Source organism: Xiphophorus maculatus, chromosome 4 (genome assembly GCF_002775205.1).
Source record: "Xiphophorus maculatus strain JP 163 A chromosome 4, X_maculatus-5.0-male, whole genome shotgun sequence".
In the NCBI taxonomy this organism is placed as follows: domain Eukaryota; kingdom Metazoa; phylum Chordata; class Actinopteri; order Cyprinodontiformes; family Poeciliidae; genus Xiphophorus; species Xiphophorus maculatus.
The window spans coordinates 17102623-17114880 of NC_036446.1; the positions used below are offsets into that span (position 1 = coordinate 17102623).

Here is a 12258-nt window from a genome sequence, read left to right on the forward strand (position 1 = left end):
GCCTTTTCATTAAAGCAGACGAACAAGGGCTGCAGTGTGTGCGCAGCAGAGATGGTGGGACAGCAGGCTGGTCTTTCTCAAATATAGCTCCACGCCACTGTCACAACACTCAGACCCAGCTGGGAGAGGAGAGGAAGAAAAGGAACTTATTAACACACTCCACAACTCTCAACATATTCCCTTCGGATTTTGCTTCTCCCTTGCTCTTGTTTGGCACTGTGTTGTACTCCCTTTAAAAGAGATGTCATTTTTAAATGCTTTTTTTTCTTCTTCTTTTGTGTGTGTATGCTTGAGTGTAAAATGCCTTTGTGCCAAAGTTTTTAAGTGAGGCCCATCCTCACCAGAACTTAATGTCTGCTTGCAGCACAGATTCAAGCACCTTGTAACCATAGAGAGAGATGCAATTTGCCTGGAATGCATTAACTGTCCTCACCTTCATTTTCATTACAAGTAACCTTTTTCTGTTGTGAAATCTGACAACAGCTTCAGCTCTTCCAGTGCCTCAGATTTAGTGTTTATGAACACATAGGCGTAATAAAGTGAAAAGTGCAGTCTTTTAATCACGTTTTTCTGTGTGTTCCTGACAGCAGCAGTGCTTCTCTTTACACAAGGGTATCTGTGCACTATGGTCTGCTTTGTCAGTGCTCAGCTTTGCTACAGAAATCCTGTTTGATGTTTCTTACACACTTCAGAGTCAAGTGCTGAGGTGTCTTTCAGCATTGCCCTCCAGGCCACCTTGTTATACACTTAACAAGTTGTTTTTCCTTTGTTTTCCTTCCCCTTTCCACTGTTGACTGTTCCTCATCCCAGCTTTGCTCTGAAGGAATTTGATTTACCTTCCAACATTTGCCTTGGAATCCTTCCTTGTAAACTGTAAGGCAAGCCCTGTCCTCCTTTTAGAATGACGATTGCATCAAAAGCTGATTTATGAGTACAGAGTTTACAAAATCACTGGTATGAAGATCAGACATGTCTTATGCAATAACAGCATGTATTTTTTATCTTCTGTTAAACAAAAAAAAATCTAAAAAAATATTCAATTCAGAGTTTATGCTGTTGTTTAGAATTTTGTTCCTAAGTTCTGCAACAATTTTGTATTAATAATGTGCTGTTTTGAGTAGATAAACAATGAAGTGGCTTAATTAGAGCACTCACTCAGGAAATGTATTCCTGTTTGACACAACAATGGCTTTCTATGAGAAGTCAGTGGCTCTAGTCATCCAATAACCTTTTAGCAGACCATATGTCTATTATATGTGCATTTATATATTTTTCACCTGTGTGTCATGCTATACTCACAGAATTTAAGGCTTTTATTTAGTTGACCATAATAGATTGTAAAGTGTCATACATGGTTTTCAACCTTTTTCTTTACACAGCATTGTTATTACCCTTATTGCCCTGTTACCCTAGAAAAAACTAAAGCTATATACATGTATTTCCCTGGGTGACAATGAAACACATTAGTGGCAGCATCATGTTGCATAGGCAGACCTAAATTCAGTTGAAAACTTGTCGAGACTTAAAAATGATCTTTTATAGATCTTCACCATCCCATCTGACTGAGCTTGAACTATTTTGCAAAGAAATGAGTAAAAATTTGAGATATGCAAATCTCATATTAATTTTCTAGCAACACATATGAACTACTTTGTGATGGTGTGTCCATAAAAACCCACAATCCATTAAAACTTTGTAATGTGACAACATGCAAATAAGCTTAAAGGGTATGAATACTTTTGCCAGGCATTGTCAAAGTTCACATTGTATCAGATTTCTCCTGTGTGTTTTATCCATTTGCAGTCACGATATGTAATTTCTCTTACATAAGATAAATAATCGTTCCTAGGATGGACATTTTTAAGTTGAGGAGAGGAAGGAGGCAGAGGCAAACATTTCCCACCGTGGTTTATTGTTTGAAACAAGAGCAGTCCTTTCCCAGGATAAGGGCCTCTTCAAGGCAGAGGGGAATTTGGACCAGCCTTGATATTACAAAAAAAGAATCTGTGTAGCAGAAAGAGTTTTGCTTTTCCTTTTTAAGTCTTTGTCATTAATGACTTTAGCAAATGTGAAGTGGAGAGTGAACGGTTTAGCTGAACAAGGTCTTTAAAGCAACCCTCTAATTATTTATCCAGGATATCCTACTCTAGAATTAGACTTTCATGTTTTTTTCTGCAGCAAAATAATTTCCACAGAATGGTTTCACTGGGACACTCTAATCCACGCTTTATGTGCATGTGTGTCATTGGTGTCTCTGTGCGTGTGTCTGGATATGTGCTCACTCACATGATATGGTATATGCCCACACACGCTTATGTGGCTAGAACTGCACTGCTCCTCAGTAAGAGGTGCGTAAAAGAGATAGTGAGTTTCCATTTTCCACACATAACACTGCATGACTTCCCTCCTCGCTGCTCTCACTGCAGAACGCTTTCACCCACATTACTCAGGTTTCCTGGTCATTTGGCCTTCACATGCCTTCTAAAAGGGATCTTATCACTCTACTCAGGTTTACACACTTAACCGAACACTGCCCCTAACTCTCTGACTTTCTGTCTGATCTAACTCACTCCTCATAGTCCTGCAGTGTGTGCCAGCTTAGCCTGCTAAATGCTGATGTTTATGTCACACTGCATATGTGATTTTATTTTACTTATATTGTGAATACTCACAGAAATTACGTTTTTTTTCCCGATCACTTTGCATGTCTTTGTTCGAAAAAACTAATTGTTGCGCTTTTGTTTCTGCCCCTTTAAGAAACCACATGAGTGGATATTTGCCTAATTCCAGGTGCCTGTGAAGCCTGTGTTTTTCCAGGTGCAGGACTGGCTCATTACTAAGGTATTTGTTTTCCAGATTGCACAGTAACGCTTAGCATTATAGACATGTCATCCATGTCCCCATTCTATCTGTCGGGGCATGATTTTCACAAACAGTCCATGTTCTCTCTCTCTGTACCCTCGCGTTTAATGTAAAGGGCTGCTTGTAATTCTTTAAAAACATTTCAGAAGGCTGAGATTGTTCCTTGGTTCATGGTAGGGGGTTTGAAGGGTCCCTCTTTTTCCCTTTTTGTTGTTTTGTACTCTGTATGCTAAACTGTTTCATCGATTTATAATAAATGTACAGGCGATAGTAATGACGTCTTCCTGTTCACCGCAGTCTCAAGTTTTTTTTGGGTGGCAAGGCAATAAAGGAGAGCAGTAAGACGTCTGTGTGGTGCTGGAATTCAGATGTAGCCACAGCGGATGGGCAGCATGAAAGACCCTCTAAAACATTTACATAAAGCCTTACAATTGTGATAATAAACCATTTTATCACTAGGCTCTGAATCAATATTGTGGCTTCTTAAGGTTTAATATTTCAATGGTATTGATCATTTTAACAACTGTGTTTGTGGTTGCCTTGCCTAAGCTGATGCGCTGCCGAACAGTGTGTATGTGCTCCTGTATGGTTGTTAATATGGTTGTTCCTAATCGGTTGTTCTCAATTTTGTGTTTTCTAACAGTGACTGAAACGAGTTTCCCACTCCTGAAAATAGGATGGTGGATTATTTGAACTTGATCAGCTGCTTCTGTGCACAATATTCTGTCCACGGTCTATAACAATATCCTCAACCCTCGCTCGGTATCAACTTCAAAATATAAAAGAAAGAAATTAACTCAGTGCAAACACTGGCCCCTGAAAGCACTGTAGTTTGCAGATTTCACTTCCATCCTCTCCAGAGAGAAAGTCTGCTTCCCGCATTTATAAATAGCAGCAGATCTGATAATTAGTAGAAATGAAGGACCTGGGGCTCCAAGAATTTGATCAGCACATTTTCCCCTTGTCCGTGACCTTTCATTGGACATGTATCTTTGGCTTCCCGGCTTTGTGTCTAGCGCCGTATCTTAATCTAATCTTACATCTTTCTTTCCTTTTTATTTGCAGACACGCAGAAGCCCAGTAGTACACATGTAGTTTTTAGAAGTTTTTCACTTTTCTAAATTCAGAAGAATCCCAAAGAATTAAAGATTAGCTCCTGAAAGATAAAGGCACAGAGCACGACTTTCCTCTCAGCCTTACTTGATTCCGCTCGGTGAGAAAGTCAGAGGTCCGTGCTAAAGGATGTGAAGCTCCATATCAAACCGTTTCAAATCACTCAACACCCATGTCTGTTGGTCTAAAATTGAGCCGAAATGGAGGATGTGTATCTAACCAATCTGATGAGTATTTGAAAATCTCTCCCACTCTATCTTGCAATTTTACAGCCACCCCACTATGTGTGGATGTCAACCAGTGCACTGTGCATGGGGTTGCCTGGGGGTGAACATTAGTTTGTGCCCAATAGCCCTTCTCTGATTTTACATCACTATTGTAATTTCAAGGATAATTTATGCACTTATAAATTACAAAGCTTTCTAAGCAAACCACATGAGACACAGGAGAAAAAAAGCAGTGCAATCTTTATGAATGAAAAGTGCTAAGAAGTTGCCTTTGTAGAATTTCCTTGTAAGTTTTTCTGTCTTTTTCAAATATATGTGTTAAAAAATGGAAAGTTTTGTTGTGATTTACTGACATTTTTACCCCAGACAGTCATAAGAATTCATAAGAAAGAGTATATCCTTTTTGCCTGCTCATATTTCATTTCTTTTCCTGTATGAGCGGTTTTCATATTTGTTCTTGAAGTGCACCAGAACACTGCAACCCCCTCTCCCTGTTTGCTAATTGGTGGGAGCCTGGGAGCTTCCTGCTGTGCGTTCACAGCTTCTCTCTTTGCTTTGCCACCCCACCAGGTCTTTCACCATCGCTCTGCAGAACCCAGTAATTAACCCTCAGCTAATTAACTACTTCTAATTACACTAGTGCGCTGTTTCCATCACACCTTTGGAAACTGGACGAACTCTGATGCAGTATCAGTCTTTTCTTCAGTTTGACTCAAACCTGTCTCTATCACTGAATCCCACCACCTTGTTCAGCCCTGATTTTACTGCTTTGGTCTCTTAGGTAACTTTTTCCATTTCCATTTGCAGTATTGAATGGATTTGCACAATGTGATAGAGTTGTATAAAGGGTAAAAATAATGTTGCACATTCTGCTTCAGGTCCACTGATTTTATGCAACAAATTAATTTATTTTTCAAATTCCTACAAAAATTGAGAGATGTTGAAGTACATTTAGTCTGGTTAGACTGTGTTAACTATTTTTGTCATACTTCATATTTTGTATGACAACCAACAACTACCAACAAGCGTGACGGTGAACTACATGCCTCGATTCAGACGTACTTGAGAAATTTTCCCAGACGTGTCAGGGAAGAGTCTCCTGCACATACACTCTCTGCTGTAAACACACATGACTGTTCCTCCATGCCTCAGACTCGACACAGCGCTAGCTATTTCTGTTTCACAGACTGATAGCTCCCACTGAACATCATTGATTTTACGGGAAGCCCTGTTTACAGGCTGAGTGCCATCGACCTGAGGTGACTTTTTACCTCCTGCAGTTAGAGCATCCTTATGTCTGCATTAGTGGAAGAAAAGGCTGAACATTTACAATTCACAATTAACAACACTGTGTAGATGAGCAGTTGTCACAATTGCAATTTTGGGGAAAAAGAGAACAAGTACTGCTAAGATATTTTAGTAATTTTTTGTAATATTTTTAGTAAATTTTATTTATTTTTTTTGCCTACTAAAGTTACTCTTAAAGTTACTTGGTGATAGTAAAATACTGGAAGGTATTCTCTTTTTGACTGGCATTTTTTCAGTAAAATATTTGCCTGTTTGATATTTGATCCTATTTGAATGTTGCAATTATTCATTTCATGGATGCATTTATTTCTTTTTTTTTTTAAACATTAGTCTGGCGAGCTATTAAGATTTCTTTCTTAATGAGTTGATTCAGGAAATAATTTTGGCAAGACACATAAATCTTAGTGCAACACGTTTACATTTCCCTCATTGTTAGAGTGCTGTGTTGAAGCAAGGATTCACTAAGCTAACGTTAAAGTGAATGCATGCCTTTATTGGTGATTAAGTGGAACAAACCTGGGAGATAAACCCAGGCTTCTCTCTGCCCGAGGACTACAATAGTTCCCTCATCAATGAGCATGTCCCTGGTGCAACATCAAAAGCCTTCCCCTGCTTTATCAATAAGAATCCTTCCTTCCCACATCTTCCTGTAACTTGCTTAGCGTTCACGCCATTGATTTTTCAATAAGCGCCCCTTACCCTGCGGTGGCTGGCCTGGCTCTGTGATGGCTCAGAGACTAGACACAGACAAGCTACATCACTGAGGAACAATTGAGAATCAGATCTGCTGTATTGTTAGTGGTCCTTGAGGCATATAAAGTAGCTCTGTCTTTTCTGTTTCAAACAGGAGGTCTCTCATTGCTGACGTATATTCGGATAGAAGTTTTAGTCTCTGTCCTGCCTATAATTTTTGCAGCTTGTGTGAGAGCTTATTCTCTCAGGACCCCCTTGAAAACAGTGGTACTCTAGAGGCACTAACAAGGCTTCAAAGCAAGTCATCAGCCGTGCTTATAATCAAATGGTTCCTTGGCCTTAAATTCTTACCCTGCATGGTAAATCACACCAAATGAAAAGACCTGTAACTTAGATCTAACTAACTAAAACAACCAAATGACATCCAAATTGTGGTGTTGCTCATAAGATCAGAAGCTGATTTAAAAGAGATTAAAGCTTTTCCTGTTATTACTCAGAAGTTGTGTAATAATGTCTTTTTTCATGAGAAGAAGAAAGCAAAACAATCCTGGCAAGTGTCTTTGAAGGAAGGTGGCACTAGAGGGTGATTTCTACTGTCTGGCACACTCTCTTTTAGATCAGCTTAGGAATCCAGCCTTTTCTTCCTTGTGATTATCTCATATTGTCAACTAAAGCTTGTTTTGGCTGCACACAGCCTGCTTATTGTGAACTTAGTGGGCCCACATTTAGAACTACAATGCAACCTAGGCTGCAGGGGCCATGGCTTAATGACTTGTTGTGCTGCCAGCATGCAAAAAGAATTGTTTTATTTCTGGATATGACATGATACTGCATATCTGTCCATAATAATGCTTGGTTGTAGTCACCTTCAGCGGGCTCCTCCTTCATTTTGATTTGTGGTTATTAACATAGTCAGCACTCAGAGACTCCAGCCTCCTCCACTTCCCCTCTCCTTCGACTGCGTCTCTGTGTCTGTCTCCTGTACTTGTTTAGTGCCTCCCAGAGATTAAAGCTTTTCCTGCTTTAAACAGGTGTCACTGAGCCAGGCAGACATCCAAGAGACAAACAGTTTTATATCAGTTGGGCCCATCTGCGACTTTCCGACTCCAGACAATCCCATTGCTCATCTGTAACCACTGTAGGTTATTGAATTACACCATCTTGATTTTAAAGGGCAATCCTGTTTTCTGTAAGCAGTGGGCACACCAAGCTAGCTCAGAGCTTCACCTCTGATCAAGAGTCATTGTGTTACCCTGACTACTGCTAATTGCTTGTGGTATCTTAGAAATGTAATGGGAACTGAGGGCTACATACTCTCAGTACAGTAGCCCACACTGTACTCAGCTTGTTCACACTTATCAAGGCCAAAAGCAGGTCATTGTTAAGCAGCAGTCTCAACTCCTAATCATGCGTTTGTGCAAACCTCCCCGTCATAGCAACAACTGGAACGTGAAGGAATGGGTTAATAAATAATAAAAATAATGCATGAACTATTCCACATTTCGATGTGGGAATATTTTCCCGTGAGACATTTCTTTCAGGCAGCTCTCATTTCTGTCCTTTTTCCACTTAATTTTGCACAATTTATCCTCTTGCTTTTAGCTTGAAGAATCACTCGGCTTGAAGTGGCTTTTCTTTTTTTTCTTCTTGCACTCCTCAGCCGTCTGTCCATTTGTGTGAAATGGCCGTTGAGCTCATAGCCTCTTATTAATGGAGCAGATAATAAATACAGACCAGTAGGGCTAGTATCCCCTCACTCAATATGGCAGCCATCTTTAAATCATGTCTGGTTGTATAAAGCAATCTTGTTAATAAGCCAGCAAGTCTACCATCTTCAATATCTCATCAAATTATATGCAAACTAGATCAAAGTTAGTTCATTCAGCATTAAAAATCTCACAACTTGTACATCCTTTGATAAATGCATGCACATTTCCAACGTTTATTTGTTAGTTTCTTTTTAACTTTCTTTCTTTATTTTGGTTTCCACTGCCCTTCCTTTATTATGTCTTACTTGAATTATATTTTATGTTGCTTAATATAGTTTAGTTTATGGTCTCTTACAGTTAATAATAAAGCCTTAACACAAATTAACATCTTTAAAATAGCTGCGCATTATTTTTGTAGTGGGAGAGATTATAGGTTGAAGAGGTACTTTGCACTAGGGGTACTTTTCATCAGACATTCATGAATAGGCAGACAGACATTATCAATCTCTCCTCTTGCTCAGTGGTTAATGTGTTAGGCTGTGGGGGTAGACTTTATTCTGATCACAGCTGAAATTTGCATCTCTAAGTAAATAAGTAAATAAATCAAGTGCAAGCACTGAATTTGCTAATCAACCGAGACATGGCAGTGAGCTTGGTGCCGGGAAACTTTACTCATGTAATATTCAGCACTGGTGGGTTAAAGGGCAGCCCAGAGTTATTGGCTTCAGCCCGATTGCCCCCTTTAATCAATGTTGGCTGCATCCCTTTAATAAAATTATTAGCTCAGCAGTATCTTGTGTTATCATTTTATCTCTTCTGCGCTCTAAATTGCAGCCTGTGTTGGGCCTCTCAGATGCTCGGGGCATGGCCAGCTCCCGAAAGCTCAGCTCCCATTTATTATTTCAGAGGCGGATGATGGCTGGAGCGTTTGAAACCAGGCTAAGCTCAGAGGTTATTGGATGCAAGATCTAAACACAGCTGCAGTGAAGTCCCAACCCATCTTATGTATTTTGAGCTCCAAAAAAAAAAATCCAGCCTTTTATTGCTGCTGTTAGTTTAGGCATTCCTGTCCCAATAATACACATGATTTATATTTTTCCTTTTTTACTACAACTGTAGTTGGAGTAATAACTGTAATGCTGCTAACAATTTTTTAAACAACACATTTTCACCTTTTCTACAAGTTATGTAAATGTGTGATGTGCTGATGGGTGGCTTTTCAGTGTCTAATTATCTCACAAGGAATCTATTTGATCTATTAAGTTAGTCTGACTGCAAGTTAATTAAAAACGGATGTAGGATTTGCAGAATATAAGATTAAGGGTGTTGTTTGGAAGGTGAAGATAAAAGATGGTGCTTTTGTGATATGGCAGGAAGATGAATCGTGGATGGCTTATTAGTGCTTGTCTCAGGTATTGTGTTTAAGTGCCTAATCTAGCGTAATGAGTAGGGTGTCAGCTTTCCAATTATATCTCAGAGTTTTGGCTCTTGTTTAATTTGCCATGCTTTTGATATTCTTTTCTTTTACGGGTTCTATGCATAGATTTTATATTTCTCTGTTTGTTTGTTTTTTCAATTGAGACAGTAATTTTGCTTAAAATATGGACATTTGTTTCTATCTTTGACAGAAACAAATGGTACACATGGAAATGTGTACCATATCTACAATTTATTAACCTCTTATATGTATCTTTGCAGGCCTAGATGCGATGAACGCCTCATGTAGGCATCAGCATGGACAGCTGTGAGTCTCCCGTGGTTTCTGGGACAGAGGATGGGCTCAGCTCCTCCCAACAGCAGCAACCACCACAGCCCTGGAACGATCACTCAAGCTCACAGGTCACTTGCACCAACCAGGCCCCTTCTCTGGATGCCCTGTCCCTCTCTGGGTCGTACCCTTCTCAGCCCCTGAACTCCATTGCCCCTCATGACGGGGTGAGAGACCTACAGTCACAGCAGCCGCAGCCAAAACAGACATTACCCCAGGCTCACCGTGATAGCTCTGCCGTTGGCCAGCTGCATTCCAGGAGAGAGGGTCTTGAAGAAGTGGTGCAGGAGGGAGTGAGCTGTGAAGAGGAAGAATCGGAGGACTTAGATGAAATGGAGATTGACAGCTGTTTTCCAAGTCTTCAGCCCTTTCCTGGAGTGCCAATAACTTCAGGGGGAGGAGGTATGCCCACTCTTTTGCGACATCAGCCCACACAACAGCAGGGACCACCTGAGAGTGGGAGTGAAGAAGGAGAGGAGGAAGAGGAAGAGGAGAGTAGTGATGTGGAAAACCTGACTGGAGAGATAGTCTACCAGCCAGATGGCTCAGCATACATTGTGGAGAGCCTCAGTCAATTGATCCAAAGTAGTGGAAGTATGGTACCTGGCCTGCTTCCTACAAACTCTGTCACAAGTGGGGCAAAACCGGGAGAACCTGCTGGGGTTTCATCCTCAGTCTACCCACAGATCATCAACACTTTCCACATAGCATCGTCTTTTGGGAAGTGGTTTGGTAACTCGGACCAAGGTTTTCCCAATACCTCATCAATGGCAGGCCTCAGCCCTGTCCTGCACAGTTTTCGTGTCTTTGATGTGCGGCACAAAAGCAACAAGGATTACCTGAACAGCGATGGGTCTGCCAAGAAGTCCTGCGTATCCAAAGATGTTCCCAACAATGTGGATTTTTCCAAATTTGATGGGCTAGCCCTTTATGGAAAGGGTAAGCCCATTCTAATGTGTTTTCTCTGCAAGTTGTCCTTTGGCTATGCTCGTTCCTTTGCCACTCATGCTGTCCATGATCACCGCATGACACTGTGTGAAGATGAACGGCAGCTGTTAGGGGACAAGCATGCCTCTGCCATCATCCAGGGCATTGGGAAGGACAAGGAGCCCCTTATTAGCTTCCTGGAACCAAAAAATAGGAGCAGTCCTCTGCCACCTACCTTGCTACCCATTAACTCTGGACAGAGCTTCTATGGTACATTTAGTGGTGTTCATCTGGAGCCTGGAAATAGCAGTGGGGGCAGTGAGACCCTCCTAAACAAAGACTCTGACTCTGGCCTTCAACAACAGCAGCAGCAACAAACACCACTTGGTTCAGTCCTTTCTATAGGTGGACTAAGTGTTTCCAAAGCATCCACTCTTACCTCTTCTCCTGGCTCTGCCAAAGACTCCAGTGCCCTGCCCAAACAGGGAGGGAGAATAGAGGAGCCTGTGAGGAAAGAGTTGGCATACAAGGGAGAAGATATGAGAACTGAGGGACATGAAAGCAATGTGCATCTATCCAACCAGTTGGGGGGCTCAGAAGAAGAGGATGAACTATTGTTAGGGGAAGAGGAAGATGAGGTGGAGGCAGAAAGCACTGCAGTGGCCTGTGGTGGTAACAGTAGCAGCGGTGGGAGTGAGGTGGGGGAACCAGCTGTCTCAAACCAAAGCAATTCCAAATCTCCTTTATTATTGCCTAGTAGCACTCTCCAGCCTTCTGCCTGCACCTCTGCAGTCAGTTCCACGCTCAACAGCAAAGCCCTTGCTTCCATTTCCTCCTCTGTCAAGGAAGAGGCTTCAGCTGCAGATGGTGGAGGGAGGACATCAGAGCTCCCTCTGAGCTTTAACTGCCAGGGACCAACAGTTCCCATGGCAATAGCGGCAGCTGCCGTCAGAAGGAGCGAGGATGACACTGCTGGCACTTCTTCCTCACCTCTGTCCACCATTGCTGCTGCTGATGAAAGTGCCAATCGAGATAGTGCCACAGCTCCAGAACCAAATGATTGCCCAGCAGAAGGAGAGGATGAAAATGGAGCCCTTCTGCATCATCACCATATACACCACCATCATCATCACCTCCACCCGTCATCTCATGGTCACTCCCTCTCCCTCCCAGGGGGTTCTTGTGACATCACAGGGATGGGGGAGTGTTCACAGAACCATGGCCCAGGTGGGAGTGGAGGAAGCGGAGTAGAGTGTCCCAAATGTGATACCGTTCTAGGGTCATCACGTTCTTTAGGGGGTCATATGACCATGATGCATTCACGCAACTCATGCAAGACACTAAAGTGTCCCAAATGCAATTGGCATTATAAGTACCAGCAGACATTGGAGGCCCATATGAAAGAGAAACACCCAGACTCTGGAGGCTCCTGTGTGTATTGCAGCAGTGGTCAGAGTCACCCTCGTTTGGCTCGTGGTGAAAGTTATACCTGTGGATACAAGCCCTTCCGGTGTGAGGTAAGAATACAGAAAAAGTTCTAATGCTCCTTTTTAAGAGTTGCATATGCTTTTTAGTTTTGTTAATTTAGATGGATAAATTAAGATAATGTACAATTTTAGCCAAGAATTATGTCTCTATAGCATTATTACAC

At 41.6% G+C, this 12258-nt stretch overlaps 1 protein-coding gene across 4 annotated transcripts in view; it reads left to right on the forward strand.

Moving 5' to 3' along the window:
• The window catches only part of zfhx3 (zinc finger homeobox 3), a 222154-nt gene that overhangs the window by 120088 nt on the left and 89808 nt on the right, over window positions 1-12258 (forward strand). For all 4 annotated transcript variants that reach the window (XM_023332816.1, XM_023332819.1, XM_023332818.1 and 1 more), the window contains one exon: window positions 9611-12124. In XM_023332816.1, the coding sequence (XP_023188584.1) occupies window positions 9647-12124 (2478 nt within the window). In that variant the 5' untranslated portion in view covers window positions 9611-9646. The remainder of the gene's footprint in view (window positions 1-9610; window positions 12125-12258) is intronic.